Source organism: Staurois parvus, unplaced genomic scaffold (assembly GCF_062004578.1).
Source record: "Staurois parvus isolate SC_StPar_1 unplaced genomic scaffold, SC_StPar_1.0 ptg000292l, whole genome shotgun sequence".
In the NCBI taxonomy this organism is placed as follows: domain Eukaryota; kingdom Metazoa; phylum Chordata; class Amphibia; order Anura; family Ranidae; genus Staurois; species Staurois parvus.
This window is the reverse complement of record NW_028318088.1, coordinates 1,745,858-1,769,901: the sequence shown is the minus strand read 5'-3', so window position 1 is coordinate 1,769,901 and position 24,044 is coordinate 1,745,858. Positions and strand designations below refer to the sequence as shown.

The window sequence follows — 24,044 nt, the reverse complement described above, 5'->3', positions numbered from 1 at the left end:
TTTTTTCAACACACTGCTATTATTTTGAACACAACTGTATATACAGTACCTGTGGGATCCCTCTAGAAGATGGAAATCACTGTAGTAGATACAGCTACTTCAGTGATCTCCACTAGCATCTGGGTCCTGCACTGAGCGACCGTCCTACTGTATTAAGAACACAGGAGGTTGGCCACTCAGCACGGGCATCATTTGGAGAATGCGTTGCATTAATTGAGAGAAGCATTACCAGCAATATCTTCTTGTAATGGGGGTAAGCTTAGCTTCTTGACAGATGCTTCACATTCTTGGCAGTTTCTGATACCACGCTAGCAGCCATCTCTGGACACAGTGAGCTCACATCTGTATGGAACTTAATGTTTATGTAGGTGGAAAGTGATTGGTTTAGGCAGTCTACATTTGGTAAGAGTGGTTGGAGATAAATTGATTGAAGGATAAGTTCACCCTTGTAAAAGAAATAATAAATTCACATCTTTTTGCAGGTAAAAAATGTGCATTTATTATTTTTTTACATTTCAGCCTGTAAGGCATTGCACCTGCGATTACCAGATCACGGATGCAATACCTGGATCCTGCAGACTGTCAGTATACTGTTTGTCCATACATCATACGGGCATGCAGGTACTGAATGAGAGGAAGGATCTGCGAAATACCTTGAGTGCTCACCAGCACCCTGGTAGTTCATTGAGAACTAGAAGCCATCAGCAGCAAAGGCTGATGGTAGTTGTAGTTCTTCCATTCACAGAACTCTGTGAATGAATGGTGGAGCCCAGCATGGCCACGTTTTTTTAAAAATAGTGACACTGAGTGTGGGCAGCGATCCCCGACTTGCTATCACAGGGAGGCAGCGGATCAGGGAGAGGCTGCAGGAGTGGGAACATGCTACATGTTACACCCTAAAAATGGGTGGAACATGTAACACGTTCCCAATTGTGAACGTGTCCTTTAATATTTGCAACATTTCACCTTTGTATTCAACTACAGATTTGTTACGGGTAGTAAAGATAACAGTCTATTTATCTTCAATTATATCCCTCAGATGCACACCCGCTGGTGGTTTAATCAGAAAGAGTTATGCACAGTTCAAGTGTCAGTCTATATCAGGTACATTAGGGGCCAAAAACCTATAAGTTATATTGTAAAGCACTGTGCAAACTGTTGGCAATTTATAGACCCTGTATAATAGGTTGGGCTTAAGCTCAGTGTCACTGATAGATTTAGGGCCCTCTCTAATGTGGAGGTTTTGACGTCTGTCCCCATTCCCTGTGTACTCTTGCTGAAGTTGCAGCTGGGAAACATTACATTTTAATAGACATGTTCTCCTCCTCCAAAACATGGACACGTTGAATAAGGTGATCAACTTGTGCCTCAAAGTGATCGGTACCCTCACCTATGAGAGCTATCACATCTCTTAATTCCTGTCAGCTTACCAACCTCTGTGGAGACTGTATGTGTGTGTAGTCTCTCATCCAGGACAAAGATAGCAAAATTGTTATTTAGTCATCCAAAGACCTTTCTTTTCATTGCTCCATGTGTATTGCAGCTGGAGAAGTCATCAAGGAGTGGGTTGGGGAGGCCATTGAAGTCAGATTCATTCCATAGTGGCATCCTGATTAGGCTGCAGTTTCTGGGGTGATGAGGCAGACAAGACAGTTGCCTCCTATGCTAATATAAGCTGCTAGTGGAGGAGAGGGTGGTAGAAAAAGCCAATTTGTGACAAAGTTTTGGTAATATGCATCCACCGTGATCTCTTTTGCCATGCATTTCTTTATTTTGTGTTTGCTGAACTGCACTACCGTATGATCTAGAGCAGTGAGCACAGATAGTCCTGAATACAAGTAGTTGTAAGATATAGGTTTTTCTGACATCCCGGTTCTTGGCCATTTTGTGCCTGAGTCAGTACATTAGTTACTGTATCTTGTGAAGTCACTCAGTGCGCATCACTGTGTTACATTGCAAAAGGCCAGCTGCAGATTGATATGTTAATTTTATACAGATTGGGTGATTATTGTTTGTTGCATCTACCAGCACAGCAAACACACCTAGCTGACCTGTTTCTGGTAAACAACATTTGTTTATAGATATACCTGAGGTCATAATATTAATGATATGTCTAACAATGATCTATAATAGCTGACAAATATGAATTGTAGTTTGACAGCTTTTACTTTGTGTTTCCAGAGCACTATCGAAATGTCAGTCATGCTGCCGAAACATTGATGGCTTACAGAAGCTAAGAGACTTCTGATCTGGACACCAACTCTAGAAGACTAATACATTCATGGTACTCTGCATAACCTATAACGTATTTTTTCCAACTCTTGACAACAGCATGCATAAGTCATATGTACATAGTGGGGTTGCAATACTCTCAATAAAGTTTTCTTGTATGTAAAAATAAAGCATGTAACACCAGAAAACCCTGACATGTCAGTAATGTTAAATTCCATAGTGCAGTAGAATTAAAGTAGGCCTGTCACAAGAAGAAAAAAGCACACTGACTTTCACTGCTGACCTCTTTCTGATCATGCTTTTTGCCTGGCAGCCATGCGCTTTTGAGTTTGAAGGATAAGTTTACCTTTTATAACATGTTCCACCCGTATTCAGGGTGTAAATTGTTACTGTTGCAGCTGCCCCCACCCCCCGATTCCCCATCATGACAATGGGCTGGGGATCCTCTCCCTGCACCTGCTGTCACAGTTTTAATGTACACTGCCCACCCTGCTGCACCATTCATTCACAGAGTTCTGTGAATGGGAGAACTGCAAGTACTGGCAGCCTTTGCGGCTGATGGCTTGTAGTTCTCAATGATCTACTAGGGTGCTGGCACTCTAGGTGGTTCATTGATGCTTCCTGTCATCGTGTAACTGCCTGCCCATACGAGCTATGAGCAAACAGATACACTGACAGTCTGCAGGAGCCTGAGATCACGAGTACAATGCTTTGCAGGCTCCTAGTAAAAAAAAAAAAAAAGCATATTTTTTTTACCTTTAAAAAAATGTGCGTTTTGTTTTGTTTTAAAGGATAAGTTCACCTTTTGTATGTTTTGAGACACTGACCCAGAACAAGTAGGCGAGCAGCTGCTCAATTTTACTTTTGCCGAATTAATGTTGCAGGTTCATGTAGCTGTTTTCTTGGAGGTAATCAATTATTTAAAATTTTGACATTAAGCAGCTCAAACAATACCCTGTCTTTTGGTTTCACCCAAGCTGCTTGATGCTCAGATTGTAAACATGTAAGTTATAGGAAGTTTCTGATGGGCTCAGAGAGAAAACAAATACAAGATTACACTCACCTACTAAAACTTACCTTTGTTCTTCACATCCTTCTTCATGGATAATAAGACACACCTCTCTATTATGCTATACTATACCAAAGTAAGTGTCAGTCACACTTTAACCCCTTCTAGTATATGTGTACAAATGATCGCTCAAACATTTTTCTCCCTTTCTTATTACAATTCTCTGGCTGCATATAACATCAGAATTTATAAACATGCATTCACTTCATTAGGGCTAGTCTAGCCTAATATCTTCAAAGCACTTCTGTCCTAGAGAGCCATATCGCTTCCCTCTGCAATGCATCTTGTTTGATATTGCTACTGGTTATTCTTTGAACTACCTCAATTTGGATTCCTCTTCAGACTTTGTTGTGTGTTCTTTTATCTGCTGAGCACCAGTACCTGTAAGATAAACATTTTATGTTGCTGTATTCAATCTTTTAGCAAATGAATGATAATTCCAATAAATAATTGTTTACATGGACAAAATGTTCAGTATTTACTAACATTCAGGAAGTCAGCAGAGGCAGGTCTTATATTAGTTTTATCACAAGTTTCCTTCAATATGTTCTGTAGAGAATTATAAATTTATGTGCATTTTTTTATATTTTTTTCTGAAATAAAACAACTATTTGCTAATTGTTTCCTGTTATTCCATTAGGCGAGTTTGCAAATTAGATGTCTAGGTTAGTGTTGGAGTATTCACCAACTAAATTTTCCAAGTAAAGCTAATTGTAGCATTGAGTGTGTTCACCATATTGGATGTGTGAATATTTTTCAGCTGGTCAAATGGGTCCTAACATTTTAAATGGTAGTATAAGCAATTCACAGTATCTGGCAGAAAGAGAACTCGTTTGCAGCTTGTACTAATAAAGCAACACAATAAGTAACAATGGTGGTTACATTTTAGTAAGTCATATGAACATACTTCATTTTTCTATGGTCTGACAGAAACCGCTCTGAATGAATACTGGCATTTATTGCATTTTACACATTATTTGCTTTCTTTAGGCCAGATTCATGCTATAGCTTTAGACTGTGCATCTCCAATACACATTTGCCAAGCTTTTGCAGAAGAAAAAAAAAAAAAAAAAAAATATATATATATATATATATATATATATATATATATATATATATATGATATAAAAAGTCTACATACCCCTGCTAAAATGTCAGGTTTCTGTGATGTAAAAAAATTAGACAAAGATCATTTCAGAACTTTTTCCACTTTTTTAATGTAACCTATAAACTGTACAACTTATTTGAACAACAACCTAAAATCTTTTGGTGGAGGGAAGTAAAAATAAAAAACTAAAATATTATGGTTTCATAAGTGTGCACACCCTTAAACTATTACTTTGTTGAAGCACTTTTTGATTTCATTACAGCACTCACTCTTTTTTGGGTATGAGTCTATCAGCATGGCACATCTTGAATATTTGTCCACTCTTCCTTGCAAAAACATTTCAAATCTGTCAGATTGCGAGGGCATCTCCTGTGCACAGCCCTCTTCAGATCACCCCACAGACTTTTGATCGGATTCAGGTCTGGGCTCTGTCTGGGCCATTCCAAAACTTTAATCATCTTCTGGTGAAGCCATTCCTTTATTGATTTGGATGTATGCTTTGGGTCGTTGTCATGCTGAAAGATGAAGTTCCTCTTCATGTTCAGCTTTCTAGCCGAAGCCTGAAGGTTTTGTGCCAATATTGACTGGTATTTTGAAATATTCCTAATTCCCTCTACCTTGACTAAAGCCCCAGTTCCAGCTGAAGAAAAACAGCCCCAAAGCATGATTCTGCCACCACCATGCTTCACTGTGGGTATGATGTTCTTTTGGTGATGTGCAGTGTTGTTTTTGCATCAAACAAATCTTGGAAATATGGCCAAAAAGTTCTACCTTGGTTTCATCAGACCATAACACATTTACCCACATGCTTTTGGGAGATTTCAGATGTGTATTTGCAAAATTTAGTCGGGCTTGGATGGTTTTCTTCGTAAGAAAGGCTTCCGTCTTGCCACTCTACCCCCATAGCCCAGACATATGAAGAATGTGGGAGATTGTTGTCACATGTACCACATAGCCAGTACTTGCCAGATATTCCTGCAGCTCCTTCAATGTTGCTGTAGGCCTCTTGGCAGCCTCCCAGACCAGTTTTCTTCTTGTCTTTTCATCAACTTTAGAGGAAAGTCCAGTTCTTGGTAGTGTCACTGTTGGCCCATATTTTCTCCACTTGATGACTGTCTTCACTGTGTTCCATGGTATATCGAATGCCTTGGAAATTCTTTTGTACCCTTCTTCTGACTGATACCTTTTATTAATGAGATCCCTCTGATGCTTTAGAAGCTCTCTGTGGACCATGGCTTTTGCTGCTGATACGACTAAGAAAATGTCAGGAAAGACCTACTAGAACAGCTGAACTTTATTTGGGGTTGATCAGAGGCACTTTAAATGATGGCAGGTGTGTACTGACGCCCATTTAACATGATTTTGAACGTGAGTGCTTAATTCTGAACACAGCTACATCCCGAGTTATAAGAGGGTGTGCACACTTATGCAACTGCATTATTTTAGTTTTTTTATGTTCCCCCCCCCCCCCAAAAAAAGATTTAAGTTTGTTTTTCAATTGAGCTGTTCAGTTTTTAGGTCACATTAAAGGTGGAAAATGTTCTGCGGGTGTGTAGACTTTTTTTATCCACTGTATATATACACACACACATATACACACACACACACACACACACAGTGCTCAGCATAAATGAGTACACTCCAACAGATTTGTCAGGAGGACCTAACTGTTTAGCAGGTGTGTGTCACATTCCTATGGCTGAGCTGTTCTGCAGTAAGACTAGAGAGGTGAGTACAGCTATGTAAGAAATATTTCTAAGTGCATCCTATTGATTTTCAGGAAGGGGCCCATATACAGTGTTCAGCATAAATTAGTACACCCCAATAGATTTGTCAGAAAACCTTTACTTTCCTTTCAGAATCAACATTTTCTATGGGACACTATACTACAAAATACTCCCACAAATGTGATCCATTGATTGCAAACAAGTTTTGTTCATTTGCACACAAAAATAACAAATTCATTCGAGACCATGTTGCAAAAATGAATACACACCAATGAAAGTCTTAGGAGCAAAGCTAAATTTGTAGACACCAAAATTTTAATGAAAAAGAATTCAACTACAAGTGAGTCTAATTATTCATTAAACAGGTGTCAGACATTTATAAAAGGGCGTTACTTAACAAAGAAAACTCCTTCCCATTTCAAGCTTTACTTATCAGTCAGAATACTGTAGGAAAAGTGATACAAAGATGGAACTGCAACCATCTCACAGAGACGTCCAGACGTTAACACCTCGACAGGAGCGTCTTCTGATGAGAAGGGTTGAAGAAAATCACCATGTCAGTTCACTGCAGTTAGCTAAAGAAGTAGAAAGCCAAACTGAGGTGATTGTTTCCTGTGACACAGTATGGCGTACATTGCAGAGGAATGGCATGCATGGGTTTCGTCTGCGAAGGAAGCCTCTCCTAAAGCCCATGCACAAAAAGCCCGCCTCGAATTTGCCAGGGCCCATGCAGGAAAAGAACAAGACTACTGGGACTCTGGAGTGATGAGACCAAGATAAATGTTTTTGGAACTGTTGGCTTCAAAACTGTATGGCGTTGCAAAGCTTGGGAGTACTAAGAAAAATGCATAGTGCCCTTGGTCGTCGTTCAATTTTCCAACATGACAATGATCCAAAACACACATCTAAGGCCACTGTTGCATACCTGAAGAATGAAGAAAGTGAATCACTATAGCGTATATACTGTGCAAAATTTTTAGGCAGGTTTGAAAAAACTTTCAGAAATTCAAGTTTTAATAGTTTACTTTTATCAATTACCAAATTGGAAAGTAGATGAACAGAAGAGAAATCAAATCAATATTTGTTGTTGCCACCCTTTGTCTTCAAAACAGTATCAATTCTTCTAGGTACACTTGCACACAGGTTTTGAAGGAACTTGGCAGCGAGGTTGTTCCAAACATCTTGGAGTAATAACCACAGATTGTCTGTGGATGTAGGCAGTCTCAAATCCTTCTGTCTCTTCATGTAAAACAGACAGACTCGATGTTGAAATCAGAGCTCTGTGTGGGTCAAACCATCACTTCCATGACTTAGCCCTGGTTCACACTGATGCGGTGCGGAATTTGCAGCATTTTCAGTGCGAATTCCACACCGCATCAGAATCGCACCCAGTTCATGTGAACCGCTGCGGGTGTGTATGTTGACATCTTGAAAGCGGTCCGCAAAACGCGGTGCGATGTGCAGAATAGGATCGCATAGGTGTGAATACCCATGCAATTCGATTCTAGTGCAGACCCAAAAAAGGGTCCTGTATGTTTTTAGTCTGTTTGCGGTGCGAATAGAGCCATACAAAATGTATGGCTCCAATCGCACCGCACACAAATCGCATGTGATTTGCACAGGAGGGCAAGTGCGGTTCCTGTGCAAATCACATGCGATATAACGCATCGCACATGTAAATGCAGGCTGAACAAGTTCTTAATGACATTGGCTTTAAGTTTCGGGTCGTTGTCCTGCTACAGAATAATATTGGGGCCAAGCACACTCCTACCTGATGGTGTGGTATTATGGATAAGTATCAGCCTCTATTTCTGAGCATTGAGGACACCATTGATCCTGACCAAATCTCCAGCTTAATTTTCAGAAATGCAGACCCAAATTTTCAAGGAACTTCCACAATGCTTTACTGTTGCCTGTAGACACTCATTATTGTACTGCTCTTCAGCCCTTTGGTGAACAAACTGCCTCCTGCTTCAGGCAAATATTTCAAATTTTGACTCAGTCCAGAGCACCTGTTGCCATTTTTTTTTGCATCCCAATTCCTATGTTTTGTTTTGTTTTTGATTTTTAAATATAACAATTTTCCATGTATTTAATTGTACATTCTCCATATCAACATATATATCAACATATACCCATCTCCCTCCAACCTCGCCCTCCCCCTCCCGATGGTCACCCCCTATTTCTACACCTCTTTCTTATTCCACTTTTCTATTCTATTCCTCACCTCTTATTTTCCCCTTCCTTTATCCTTTCTATAATTATATTAGTCAGTTTTAAATCTCTCCTTGATGTTTTAAAGGCTACCCATCTCTCCCAGATAGTCTTAAATTTATCGAATTTATCCTCTCCCCTATAATACAACTCCTCCATCCTATATATAAACTCTATTTATCCAATCCATAATTTTAGGGGCTTCCTGAGCCTGCCAGAACCTGGGAATCAGTCCCTTTGCTGCATTAACCAAATGAAAAGTCATTGAAGTCTTGTTTTGTTTCTCCGTGAAGACAGTGTTATGAAATATACCTACCCAGGGGTCCTGCAGTACGCTAATCTACGTTATTTCTGGTATTTGTTGTATTATTCCCTCCCAATATTGCTGTATTTTAGAGCATTCCCACCATCTATGACCCATTGTTCCTTTCTTTCCACGTCCCCTCCAACATAGGGTGAATTCTCTATCCGTTGTTTATGAGCCACACTCATACCACCTAACTAAACATTTATAATTAGCTTCTATTGTATTCATATCCACTGTGCCATGTATTAAATTAAATATTCTTTTTTCTTTATCATTTAATTTTGTTCCTAATTCCTTTTCCCACTTTTCTAAGAACAATGGAGAGAGAGTTCCAGACATCACAGTAAGAGTCTTATATAAGCGAGAGGTCACATGCCTTCTCATTATATCCATAGTAAAAAGTTGTTAGAATGGATTCATCTCTTCCCTTGTCCTCAGTGGCTGCGGGAGAGTTGTGACAAAGTGTCTTAGTTAATAATAACGCCACTTGTCTAACACATAAAATATTTCCTTCTTATTTTTTAACTCTATGTAAGTGCTCTGTTCCCCTTTATCCATAATATCTTTTGAACATGCATTTGTCTCTTATCCAATTACCTGAAATATTCTCATTTCCCGGGGGGAAAAATTCTGTACTCCACAATGGTATTAACAGTGAATTATATTCCCACCCCTTTTGTGTATCCTAAAAACATTACGTGTTAATGTGCTTGTACTTTTCGATAATTTTCTAAACTGTTGTTGGAGCCATATAATCTTATCTAACTGTGTCTCACTAAATATACTTTCCATCTTTACACAACTTTTCCCCTGTGAGTTATATATCCAATCTGCTATTCGTGAAAGCAACACCACATAATAATATCTCTTAAAATCCGGAACGTTCAGACCCCCATTATTTTTGTTCCTACACAATACCTCATAACTGACTCTTGATCTTTTATTTGCCAATATATACTTTAATATCATCTTTTTTATTATATCAAAGAATGACCTTGGTAAAAATATTGGAAGCATTTTAAATTTATACAGGACCAACGGGACTATTATCATTTTTACCAAATTTATATGGCTAATCCATGAAATTGATCCAATGACTATTTTCCTCAGTTTTTCCTTCAGCTCATTTATTAATAGGATATAATTTGCCTGATAAATATTCCTATCATCGGGGGTTAATTTTACACCTAAGTAATTTGTTTCCTTCTCCCTCCATAGGAAGGGAAAGGCTTTCTGTAAAATCTGTTTTTCTGTCTTTGAAACACTGACATTTTGTAAATATGTCTCTTGCAAAAACACTACATCAGTGGAGTGCTGATGGATTTCCCTTAATATCTTATGCCTTTTAGTTGGGGTATTCGGACCTTTCACATTATAAGTCATGAATTTACTAACAATCATTTCTACTACTAACTTTCTCCTCCATCTTCCATATCCACTTAAAAGGAAGCAAGTGTAAACCTTTTGGAACAGGAAACTGTTTCCCGCTTCCCCAACCTCCCGCCGATTTTGAAATCTCTCAGTCTTCCCCAGGAATACCCCCTCCCTGACCCCTTTGCTTACCCTTATACGGCTAATCCATGAAATTGATCCAATGGCTATTTTCCTCAGTATTTCCTTCAGCTCATTTATTAATGGGATATAATTTGCCTGATAAATACTCCTATCATCGGTGGTTAATTTTACACCTAAGTAATTTGTTTCCTTCTCCCTCCATACGAAGGGAAAGGTTTTCTGTAAAATCTGTTTTTCTGTCTTTGAAACATTGACATTTAATCTCTGACTTCGTAGGGTTAATTTTCAAGTTTGATAGACCTCCATAGTATTTAAACATTTTTATTAAATTGGGTAGATTTACTATAGGTGCATGATCTGATAACGACATTACTTCAATTTTGGATTTTACCAGAGACTCCAGGAGCCTGTGGTCTATCATTATATAATCCAATTTTGAATACATCCCATGCACCGGAGAGAAAAAGGTATAATCTATCTCTTGGATGTTTTATTCTCCATGAATCCATCAATTGGCATTTATGTAACATTTTCTTTACCATCTTCAAATTTTTTCCTCCCTCTCTCCAAACACATGATGAAGTATCCATCGAGGGATCCATACAAAAATTAAAGTTTCCTGCTACTATCAGGTAATCCTTCTTGAAAATTAGAGGTTTTCTTAACAGGCTTTAAAAGTAAGTCATTGAGTTCTTATTTGGGCAATATTTATTTGCTAATGTACATTGTATTCCATGTAATTTTACTTTCAGAAATAGAAAGCGACCTTCTGGGTCAACTAATCTATCTTCCATGGTGAATCATATTTTTGATAACCCAATTGCAACCCCTTTTGCATGTTTAACCATTTGCCGCCCGCCCTATGGCCGAATGGCGGGCGGCAAATGTCATCAGCGTTCCGGGTGGACACCATATGGCATCCTCTCGCACATGCGTAGATTGCGCTCCTGCAGAGCGGCGCAGCGGCGCGATCTGTCACCGACCGTGTACCTCGGACACGGCCGATGACAGATCTGAGTATCGGCCCCGTTGCCGGTACCATGTGACCTGCTGTGACCAATCACAGGAGGTCACATGACAGTTGTATACAATGGATGGCTTCATTCATGCCATCCATTGTATACTAGTGTCTAGCTGTGAATGGTCACAGCTAATCACATGCACATATCATGTGATTAGCTGTGGCCAAATCACAGCTAAGCACAAAAAAAAAAAATCCTGAATGAATCGATGTCATTCAGGTAAATGCTTGCTTATAGCAAAGTAATTCTTTGCTATAAGCAAATTGTGTAAAAAAAAAAAATAAAAAAATACTGATCACTTCCCCAAAGTAGTACAATGTTACTATGGTAACATTGTACTACTTTGGTCATAGTGAAATATGAAAAAAAATCTTAAAAAAAAGAAAAAAAATTGAATAAAAAAGAAAAAAAATTTAATAAAAATAACCAAAAAATATATACCGTATTTTTCGCTCCATAAGACGCACCTGACCATAAGACGCACCTAGGTTTTAGAGGCAGAAAACAGGAAAAAAAAAATTCTGAACTAATGGACTGCAGACATAGTAGAGGAGATGACCAGAGACTGCGGACAGTACAGGGATGACCAGTGACTGCGGACAGTACAGGGATGACCAGTGACTGCGGACAGTACAGGGATGACCAGTGACTGCGGACAGTACAGGGATGACCAGTGACTGTGGACAGTACAGGGATGACCAGTGACTGCGGACAGTACAGGGATGACCAGTGACTGTGGACAGTACAGGGATGACCAGAGACTGCGGACAGTACAGGGATGACCAGAGACTGCGGACAGTACAGGGATGACCAGAGACTGTGGACAGTACAGGAGATGACTGCTGACCTTTGGGGAGGGAGGGGGAGCGGGTACCTGAAATTGAGAGTTTTTCTTTGATCTTACCTGTTCCTCTATCCAGCCGCGCGCTGTCTACCCGGCTTCTGTAGTGTGGGCGCTCGGCGGACAGCCCGATGCACAGTGCGCATGCGCGAGAAGCGCTGCGCTTTGTGATTGGTCCGGCGGCTTCTGGGATCTGTCATGTGTCCCAGGTACCGCCTTACCATTCACAAAGAGCACCGCTTCTTGTGCATGCGCACTTGGGACCCGGCTGTCACGCACACTACAGAAGCCGGGAAGACAGCGCGCCGCTGGATAGAGGAACAAGTAAGGTCCCACTGCAGAGCTGAGCGGCCGGCCCGGTATTCTGACACGGCGGCGGTGAAAATACCGGACCGGCCGCTCTATATTCGCTCCATAAGACGCACTGACATTTTCCCTCCTTTTTTGGGGGGAAAAAAAGTGCGTCTTATGGAGCGAAAAATACCGTATATATTTTTTTTCATACTGTCACCAGTCAGTGTCCCTGATCACCGCCATGCCAGTTATATGATGACGCTGTACTGCACTGGTGACAGTATGTAAAAAAAAAAATAGTGAAACTAATTTTTTTAATTTTTTCATTTTACGAAAAATTATGACAAAATAAATACAACTTCAAAAAACTCGCCATGCCTCTTATGAAGTACGTCGGACTGTCTACTTTGCAAAAAGGGGTCATTTGGGGGATATCTGTACTGTTCTGACATTCTTGGACCTCAAGAAATTAGATTGGCTGTCAGTACTTCAGGATTGATCAATATTCAGATCTATACCATAGTTTCTGAACTCTATAACTTTCCTACAAACTAAAAAATACATCCTAATTTGGGTTATTTTCACCAAAGACATGTAGCAGAATACATCTCGGCCTAAATTTATGAAGAACAATTATTTATTTGCAAACTTTTATAACAGAAACAAAGAAAAACTTTTTTTTTCAAACGTTTTCGTCTTTTTTTGTTAATTTAGCAAAAAATAAAAACCCCAGTGTTGATTAAATACCACCAAAAGAAAGCTCTAGTTGTGTGAAGAAAATGATACAATTTTAGTTTGGGTACAATGTTGTATGACCGTGCAATTGTCATTCAAAGTGTGAGAGCGCTGAAACCTTAAAACTGGCCTGGGCAGGAAGGTGTAAAATTGCCCGGTATTGAATTAATTGGTGAACCCACATAATACCACACTGGGTAGTGTTTAGAATATAATTTGACATTTGTCTCCTGTGATAAATGTCTCTTGCGAAAACACAACACAACACTACTACTAACTTTCTCCTCCATCGTCCATATCCACTTAAAAGGAAGCAAGTGTAAACCTTTTGGAACAGGAAACTGTCTTCTGAGTGACCTTTTTCTCCCTCCCTCCCAGTGATCCCCCCCTAACTTTCCCCAACTCTCTACACTCCCTCTTTCCCTACCCCTAAAAACTCTCTGGCTTACTACTAGCCCTGGAATCTGCCGTAGTGTATTACCACCCCTGATTCCTATTACGGGGAGGAGCTCAAAAGCACAGCCGTCCAAACAGACCCCTGGTTCCCATCTTGGGGTCACAAATTTGGCTGCGTGTCCGCTTCCCCAACCTCCCACCAATTTTGAAATCTCTGTCTTCCTCAGGACTACCCCCTCCCTGACCCCTTTGCTTACCCTGAGCGTCTATATCTATCGCCGGTCACCTTAAATTATAATTCAAAGGAAGGGACCCAAGGAGTTTAGGGAACAAAGGGAGCGAAGCAAGGCGAGGAGCAGAGAGAGGAAAGGGAGAAGAGAGAGAGACAGGTGACAGAAAAGAGAGACGAGAAAAAAAAGGGAGGCATTTTTAAGTTCCTCTCCCCCCTCTCCCTCCCACTGGAGGCCAGTGGGAGTAGGAAATCCCCTGGTGTCATTAGGAGTAAACAGTTTTTCAGGCTTGGTGGTCAACGAGAGTAAAGGCTAGTATGCACAGACCAAAAATCTGAATTGGACGAATTTCGCTCTGTGCTGTGTGTACTGTTCAACAGAAGCTGGTCGTTGGATCAGCTTCAGTCAAACAGTCCAGTTGGAAAGCCAGCATTCAACCAACACTTGCAGCCAATGGCTGAAGTGTTGACCTGTGTATTCTGATTGCAGGGAGACCACACTGCCAGGATACAATAGTATGGCGGATACAGGGATCCATATATTTTGTGTGGATGTGGGAATCAGTCAGTTTTTTGTATTTTTTTATTTGTGCAACCCGCTGGTTGTACAAAAAAAGAAAAAAAACTGTCCATGTTACCCTGCTGAATATTACATGGCACTTGTGGTCAGTAGGAAGAGGAATAGTAGGAAGTAGGAATAGGTATCAGTGAAATAAATAGTTCCCCATTGTTAGTGCCAGTGGAAGGAATAGTAGCCCATCGTTGGTATTAGTGGGAGAAATAATACCCCGTCATTGGTACTAGTGGAAGGAATAGAGTCCATTTCTGGTGTCAGTGGAAGGAATAGGGCCCTATCACTGGTGTCAGTGGGAGGAATAGTGACCCATCATTGATATTAATAGGAGGAATATTGCCCCATTGTTAGTGTCAGTGGGAGGAATAGTGCCCCATCATCATCAGTACTCGTCATTGGTACTAGTGGGAGGAATAGGGCCCATTGCTGGTTTCAATGGAAGGAATAGTGCCCTATCATAGGTGTCAGTGAGAGGAATAGTGACCCATCTTTGGTGTCATTGGGAAGAATAATGACCCATCGTTGATGTCAGTGGGAGGAATAATGCCTCATCATTGGTATTAGTGGGAGGAATAGTGCCCCACCGTTGGTGTCAGTGGGAGGAAAACTTACCAAGGGCTGAATAAAGGCTGCAATTGAGCCAATGGGCAAAAAGGCCGCGGTTTGGAACCAATTAGCCAGAACAATAAAATATGATGGAACGGTTCCTTACCAATGTGCGACATCTCTGGAATGTAGAAATTGTATGGCACACAGCAACTCCGCAGGAATGAATCTGATAGAAAAAGAAAACATTTTTTTGTGAAAAACCTGTCCTATAGTAACCTGTCCACGATTAATATTACCCAATCCTAATGCTGCCAGAAATAGATATATCAATAGCACAAAGGTGGCTGGCAAAACACCTCGTCCCTCCGGGTGGATGCCATATGGCTTCCTTTCAGAAATGCGCAGTACGCCTGCCCGCAGGGCCACTCTGCCTCTACCTCGGACACGGCCCATGACAGATCTGTGTACCGGCCCTGTTTCCAATACCATGTGACCTGCTGTGACCAATCACAGCAGGTCACATGACAGTTGTATACAATGAATGGCTTCCTTTCATGCCATCCATTGTATACTAGTGTGTCTAGCTGTGAATGGTCACAGCGATCACATGCACAAGCTGGGCCAATCACAGCCCAGCTGTGTCATGTGATTAGCCGTGGCCAAATCACAGCTAAGCACAAAAAAAACCCTGAATGAATCAATGTCATTCAGGTAAATGCTATGGTAACATTATACTACTTTGGTCATAGTGAAATATGAAAAAAAATTTAAAAAAAGAAAACAATGTAATAAAAAATTTAAAAAAATTATACTTTTTTTTTCTTCGTACTGTCACCAGTCAGTGTCCCTGATCACCGCCATGCCAGTTATATGATGACGCTGTACTGCACTAGTGGCAGCATGTAAAAACAAAAATAGTGAAAATCATTTTTTTCATTTTTTTATTTTCCAAAAAATTATGACATCAAAATTACAACTTCAAAAAACTCGCTATGCCTCTTATGAAATATGTCGGACTGTCTACTTTGCAAAAAGTGGTCATTTGGTGGATATCTGTACTGTTCTGACATTCTTGGACCTCAAGAAATTAGATTGGCCGTCAGTACTTCAGGATTGATCAATATTCAGATCTATCCCATAGTTTGTGAACTCTATAACTTTCCTACAGACTAAATAATAAATACTGATTTGAGTTATTTTCACCAAAGACATGTAGTAGAAATCATCTCGGCCTAAATTTATGAAGAACAATTATTTATTTGCAAACTTTTATAACAGAAACAAAGAAAATTGCGTTTTTTTTTCAAAATTTTCGTTATTTTTTTGTTTAGCAAAAAATAAAAACCCCAGTGTTGATTAAATACCACCAAAAAAAGCTCTAGTTGTGTGAATGAAAATGATAGTTTGGGTACAATGTTGTATGACCGCGCAATTGTCATTCAAAGTGTGAGAGCGCTGAAACCTGAAAAATGGCCTGGGCAGGAAGGGGGTAAAAGTGCCCTGTATGGAAGCGGTTAAAGACATGTTACATATTGCCAACTCATTTTTACAAAATCTTGCGATAGAGGTATTTAATTTTTTGTATGCATTTTGCCTTTTTATTTGGCTATAAACAAAACCCTTTTGTATTTTCATTATGTAGTTATTACTGTAACGGTTTCAAAGTACCAAATAAATTACTGTTGTCCAATTTAGGGCTATTAGCTAAGAGCACAACCAAGAATGTCTTCATTATTCCAATCTCTTATTAGATCTTCCCGAATCATATCCCATAGGTAATGTCAGCCTAAAGCTACCCATGGATTTTAGAGTATATTTTTTTTTGAAAGATCGTGCTACAATCTCAGGTCTGATGGGTCCCTCCCATGGCTTTTGGCATACTCCATTCAGGGTATGAATTCTGGCCCAATAGCTTCCCCCTGTAAGAGATATAGGCAATGTTTGGCATCTCAGCTATCCTCCTTCCCTATTTCCTATTTTCAAATTAAAATGCTGAAGCAATACAAATATAGGAGCAAGGCTTCTGACTAGTGTACCTGGGGGTGGTTAGGTAAAGCAGGCACCTCTGCCTAAATACGGAGGCCCTCATAGCTTAACCACTTGCCATCCTGAGGATTTACCCCACTTAATCACCAGGCCTCTTTGTGCTATTCGACGCTGCAATATTTCAAGTGATAATTGCGCGGTCATGCAATGCTGTACCCAAATGACATTTATGTCCTTTTTTCACACAAATAGAGCTTTCTTTCAGTGGTATTTGATCACCAATTTAGGCCAAAATGTATTCTGCTACATGTTTTTGGTAAAACAAATCCCAATAAGTGTATATTGATTGCTTTGTATGAAAGTTATAACATCTACAAACTATTGTATAGATACTGCAAATTACGCCATTTTTTTGCTATACATGCTGCACTAATTTAACTGACAATTGGGAGGTCAAGCAATTGAAATTTATGTCCTTTTTTTCACACAAATAGAGCTTTCGTTTGGTGGTATTTGATCACCTGTGCGCTTTTTATTTTTGGTGCTATAAACAAAAACTTTTGAAAAAAAAATATTTTTGAAACAAAAACACTTTTATCATTTCTGTCATAAAAAATATCCAAAAAACTCAATATTCGTCATAGATTTAGGCTAAAATGTATTCTGCTACATGTTTTTGGTTAAAAAAAATCCCAATGAGTGTATATTGATTGCTTTGTGTGAAAGTTATAGCATCTACAAACTATGGTATAGATAATGGAATTTACACAGCTTCTACTTTCTGACTGCCCATCACATTTCTTGAGGTGCTAAAATACCAGAATAGTACAAACACCCCCAAATAACCTCTTTTTGGAAAGTAGACACCCTAAGCTATCTGCTGAGAGGCATATTGAGTCCATGGATGATTTATTTTTTGTCCACAAGTTTTTGGAAAAATTATAAAAACATTTTTTTTTTTTAAACACACACAGTTGTCATTTAAATTATATCTCTCACACAAGCCATGGGTATATGTGGAATTACACCCCAAAATACATTCTGCTACTTCTACCGCATATGGAGATACCACATGTGTGAGACTTTTTGGGAGTCTAGCCACATACAGGAGCCGGAAGTCCAACAACCCCACTTTGAAAGCTTGAAGGTGCGTAACTTCCTCATTTCACTTCCTCACTACCTATCACAGTTTCGGAGGCCCTGAAATGCCAGGATAGCACCCCCCCCCCCCCCCAATGACCCATTTTTGGAAAGCGGACACCCAAAGGAATTTAAAAAGAGGCATGATGAGTATTTTGCAGATCTCATTTTTTCTCACAAGGTTTTGAAATATAAAAAAAGAAAATAAAAAATGTTTTTGTTTTCTTTCTTCATTTTCCAAAAACTTGTGGCAATAAGTGTAGGGTGCTGGCAGGTGCCGGGGCTGATCCCGCTAACGCTGTGTTTTTGGGGACACTATACTAATGTGAACGCTGGTATAGTGCTGATCTGATCAATGATATTGATCCATTCAGACACTACTAGCAATGGAGGTTTATTGTGTATGAGCCTGTTCCTGGAAATCAAGGGGTTAAATGTGATTACTGGTGTACTGACGGGCAATCTGACGCTATCTGGGAGGGGCGTGAAAATCACTGGAGCACAAATTACGTATATATACATGATTTTGCGCAGCCGTACCACCCTGTAGCAATATTTCTGCTATAGGGTGGTCAGGTAACAGTTAAAGAAGCGGTTTGCGTTACGGCGCTGCGTTACTTTAACTGACAGTTGCATGGTCATGCAATGCTGCACCCAAATTAAATTTACGTCCTTTTTGCTCCTATCAGCAGTGACAATCAGAACTCGGGGGTTGTGTAGATCAGCAAGACTGGCGGATCATGACTCAAGCATTGTCTAAATGCTAGAGGAATGTTATTATATTAGAAAATGCCTACAAGGTCCTTTATAGATGGTATTATACGCCTTCCCGACTGGCTCATTTTACTCACTCGTATTCTCCGACTTGATTTCAGGGTTGTGAACAAATAGGTACCCTGGCCCATATTTGGTGGACTTGCCCCAAGGTATGCAGACTATGGATTAGGGTCTATGCCCTTCTCCGCACTGTGCTACACACACATATTAAGCATAACCCATATGAGGCACTATTATTTAAACCATTAGTAGGCCTACTCCATCCTGAGCAGCCGTTAGCATTGCATCTATTTATGGCTAGCAAATTGACGAGAGCTTGGAAAACCTCTCTTCTTAGCTTTGAAGCCATTAAGAATCGGATGAATTTTATAATGGTTAATGAGAAGATAATGGTTATGCTGTTAGACACCCACACTAAGTTTCTGCAGATCTGGCGCCCTTGGATTGATGTGGCTCAACCATCTAGATTTGACCAGCCTCTCCTGTCGATATAAGATTCTCCTGATGGATCCCCTGGAGCCCTTTCTTTGTCTTTACTATTAATGTTTTTTCTTTCTCCGCTTTTTTCTTTTCTTTCCCTTTCTTTTTTTTGTTGTTTCTGTCAGTTTTTATGTTATATGCACTGATTGCGATACCCCTGGAGAATTGTGCCTGTAATGTCTTATACATCGGTCGGACTTTCTCGGAAGTCCTTGGTGTAGAGTTCTGATGTGCGTCCAGTGAGACTTTATGCTCAGCTTTTCCTATCATCTGTATGCGACTTTGGTAACTATCCTTGGTCTATGCCCACCAGCTCATTGGTTACTATTTGCTGTTAACGCAATTTATAGGGTCTTATTCCATCCCTTTTGAGATTGTGTTTTTGTACTTCACTTCTCTCCATGTCAATATTTCAGTGCATTTGTTATGTCCTTCACTAACAGAATTGTACACCTTACTTTTTTTGTATCAATTGGCTTGTCTCTAACTGTTTGTTGTTGTGCTGTCTATAATAAAATTCATTGTAAAAGAAATTTACGTCCTTTTTTTCCCATGAATTGAGCTTTATTTTGGTGGTATTTGTTCGCTTGTGCGTTTTTTTTATTTTTTGCGATAAAAAGAAAAAAAACCTACAATTTTGAGAAAAAAAATATATATTTTTGTACTTTTTGCTATTAAACATGTCCAGTAAAAAAAATTGAAAAATTAAATTTTGTCATAAGGCCAAAATGTATTCTGCGACATGTCTTTGCTAAAAAAAAATCCCAATACGTGTAAATTAATTGGTTTACATGAAAGTTATAGCGTTTACAAATGGCGGTATAGATACTTCTTTTTTATACTAATAATGGTGGCGATCAGCGACTTATAGCGGGACTGCGGTGGACATTCTGACACTGGGGGGAACTGACTTGGTGTCACTGACATCCCCAGTGACACCAATACAGTGATCAGTGCTAAAAAAAAAAAAAAAAAGCACTGACACTGTACTAATGGCACTGGGCAGGAATGGGTTAACATGAAGGGCAATCAAAGGGTTAACTGTGTGATGGGAGTGTTTTACTAGGGGGCGGGGGGTGTGTGCTTCACTGTAAGCACACTGCTCTGGGTGGCTCTGCTCAGCCATCCAGAGCAGTGTGCCCAAACTGACAGGGAGGAGGACTGCTAGTAAACAAAGCAACCCTCCTCCCTGTTGGTGATCACATGCTCCCTCTACCCGGAAATGCGAAATCACGTATATATATATATATATATACACACGTGATCCTGTGCCTCCCTGTAGCAGAATATCTTTATTTAAATAATTCTAGTTAATTTAAGTATGTCTGAATTTCTTTTTACTGGGGTACTTTATACCAGAATTTCTGCAGATCTCACTGTCTATACTTATCATTGATAATCCAGGATCTACATTGTCCTTATTGAATGATCTGTAATATCAGTAAATATAAATATCAAGCGTAGGTGAGCGCTGGAACTATAAAGCAGCTAGCACCAAGGTACAGGAAACAACTCCTTATGGATAAATATATAGAAAGTGCAGCACTAAAATAAGTGAATGATATTATAGTGAAACTAAAGTGCAAAGTCAATCTGACATATAGCGAAAAAAAAAAAAACTTGATCAGCGTAACAGTCAAGTGCAGCATATAAAAATCAAATATAAAAAAAGTTCAATAAATCATTCAATAAATGTGAAACAGTAAAGTACAGCATAAAAAGGGTACGCTCACTCTGAGCGTACCCCTGAAGACGTAAATGCACACGAAACACATTGGGTGGAGCCGCACTTGCTGATGTCACGCCGCAGTTGCCGAAGGTTGGAATGGTGGCCATCTTGGCTCCTGTGATGAGCTATTCCTCATAGGAGAGGGTCCATCTGTGTTTTTTGCCCTTGGCTGAGCATCCCTTGTAGAGGCTTCATTGCTGTTACCTGTACCCAGATGAGATGTGCTTACATGCTGTTTACCAGTAGATGTCTGGTGAGTGTACATCTGACAGAGGTGGTGGATTCTCTATTGGATCACTTCACAATATTTCACCGTAATTGCTGTACTTGTATCCTTAAGGGCAATTTATAGCTCTTACTCCACTGATATTTTATGGACTTTATATATTCTCACTTTTATGCTGCACTTTACTGTTTCACATTTATTGAACATTTTTTATATTTGATTTTTATATGCTGCAATTGACTGTTCCGCTGATCAATTTTTTTTTATTTATTTTTTTGCCATGTCAGATTGACTTTGCACTTTATTTTCACTATAATATCATTCACTTATTTTAGCACTGCACTTTCTATATATTGGTTATATCAGTAAAACTAGGTCAGGTAAGAATATAGCCTCATGAAAACTTATCAGAATATAACTGTTGCCTGTATTGTGTAAACTCTGATTTTTCCAATATACACGAGCAGAGGTACTGCTGTACTCCCATCTATTTATTTAGCATCGGTTCACACTGGATCCATCTTTAAAATTGTGCAACTTCCCTAGAAGTCGCACTTTTTGGATGGCAGTGTGACTTCAGGTGCGACTTGATAGACATCTGTGTGACTTCATGTACAAACATCTATGCAAGTTGCACCTGAAATCAGCCAAAGTAGTGCTACTTTTCAATTAGAAAAAATTAGAATGGTTCCATTTCCGAACATTGGATGCATTTTGTCATGCGATTTGAACGGTCAAATGACAATCCACATCAGTGTAAACCAGGGCTTAAACTCAAAAGGAATAAGAGAAAAAGGGAAAAAGAGAATATTTATATAGCTAGCAAATAAGGTAAGGCAGTCTTCTGACCAGACCTGACACTGCTTAGCTCCCCAAAATCAGACAAGTGCAAGGTAGCTAGCAAGTAGGGCAAGTATGCAAACCTCAAAATAAAATGAGAAAATGTAGGTGCTGCACTTTTTATTTCTGTTTATTTGACATTTACTAGTATTTAGAGTTTACTTCCACTTTCCTAACATTGTATTTAACCTTGCGGAATCCATACTGTAGTTTCTATAGACAGAAAAATTACAGACTTCCCTGAGTCATCAGGGGATTTTTGGAACATTGCAGAGGCGGTGACTATGTGCGCATATGAATTCTAAGAAATCTATACCACCTCGCTGGAAGAATACTCCTTATATGAAAACAAAACATACATACTGTTCAGAAGTGTGGGGACCACTGTTCCTCTGGTGGTATCATGCTCCCAGACTGCGTCTTCACTCGTTGGTTGGCCAGTGGCAAAGCTCCAAGTCCCAGTCATTCAAGGAGGTATTGTAACATCAGGTTATATTTCTTCTGCTTTCTATGCTGCTTATGTGTGTGCTCTAGAACTGCTGTGCTGCTTTTAGAAAAAGGTAAATAATGATGCAAATGATGGTAAAGTGTTGACTTGCTGCTAAAATTAACAATACAGGTCATTGATGCAGGCTTTGTGCTTAAAGTTGTTACAGCCAGCCTAATTCCATTTTAATAGGGACTTGTATTGAGGATGATATGATGGAAGATGCCTTGGTTAACCTACCCTTCCAAGCATACTAGTTCTCTGGCAGCCATGATGATCCAATGGCCTTAGTGCACTGACCCAGTGCTAGTATGAAAGCATAACTAAAAGGCAAAACTTTTTTTTTAAGTTTTAAAAAGGGTGGAGAGGGATTAGAATACCTTTCAGGATTTTACTGTAGTCTGTGCCCCTGCTAAGGAAATGTACCCAATTTATTTGTCTTGCTTTATAGTTATCATCAAACATGAAAAATGAAAGAAATTCCCATATTTTGGGTTGTCACCAAGAAGGAATCTTCTAATGGGGACACTAGTCCTGGAGACTAGCAGGGTTTGCCTCACTTTGAGGGATTTCCACTCACCATGTTTTGGTTATGGAGGGAGATCTACCCAATGGGGTCACAGATGGCAGAAAACTGACAGTGATTATAACCCTTCCTTATCCAAAATTTAAAAAAACACTGTTTTGCCTATAGTTCTACTTGAAGATCAGGAAGTCAGATATCATCGCTATTTCCCTGATCTGTATGCTTCTACTGGTTCATTGAATTTATTGAAAATACAGGCAAATGGCATATTCAGAAGGCAATTAGCAAGGGAGGCCCCATTTTTCTCTAACTACATTAGGGCCCAATCACTACAGGGCCACCAATCCATAAGCACACCTGATCAGTTTTGTTATAACTTGAAGTGGTTGTAAACCCTTACCTATACCCAGTGAAGTGATTGGCCTCAGGTGATACATAGAGATGAAACAAATCCTCCTGTGTAAGTTGTACCAGTTTATCTATAGCTGTCTGTCTCCTACATCTATTCAAAGTGCAGAATTTACACAGGATCTCTCAGTTCTGAAAAGCAGGGGGCAGGGAGCTGCAGTTAGGCTGGCCATACATTATACAATTTTCTTGAGAATTTTGCTTTAGATTTACCAAAAACCATTTAATGAGATAAAACCTAAATGACACTTTCATTTCTATCCAATTAGGCAGGCCATTGCACTACATAGTTGAAGGTAAATCTAAAGGAAATTTGGCAGAAATTGGACAGAAAATTGTATAGTGTATGGGCAGGCTTGCTGTACATCAGTGAGGAGAGATGATTGGATGGGAGGAACCCCCCCCCCCCTTCACACAGCACACCGTAACAGAGCTGAGACTGTCAGTCACAGGTTGTGCTCTCCCCATCACCATTTTTCTCTTGATGTCAGGACAACTTGTCAAAAGTGAGTCTTGGATGTGTTGGATGTTTTTGTCCCCATACACTTTAATGGAAATACCTTGACAAACACGACATTAGTGTTTTTCAAGTGTTTTGTCGCACGCTTTTCTGCACAAAGAGCAGCTCTCTGC

At 39.6% G+C, this 24,044-nt stretch overlaps 1 protein-coding gene across 1 annotated transcript in view; it reads left to right on the top strand.

The window, feature by feature from the left end:
- MTAP (methylthioadenosine phosphorylase) overlaps window positions 1-3,919 on the top strand; it is a 65,258-nt gene extending 61,339 nt beyond the window's left edge. Inside the window, exon 8 of the mRNA XM_089682600.1 lies at window positions 2,182-3,919. Coding sequence (XP_089538726.1) covers window positions 2,182-2,220 — 39 coding nt within the window. The 3' untranslated portion in view covers window positions 2,221-3,919. The remainder of the gene's footprint in view (window positions 1-2,181) is intronic.
- Window positions 3,920-24,044: the final 20,125 nt, after the last annotated feature.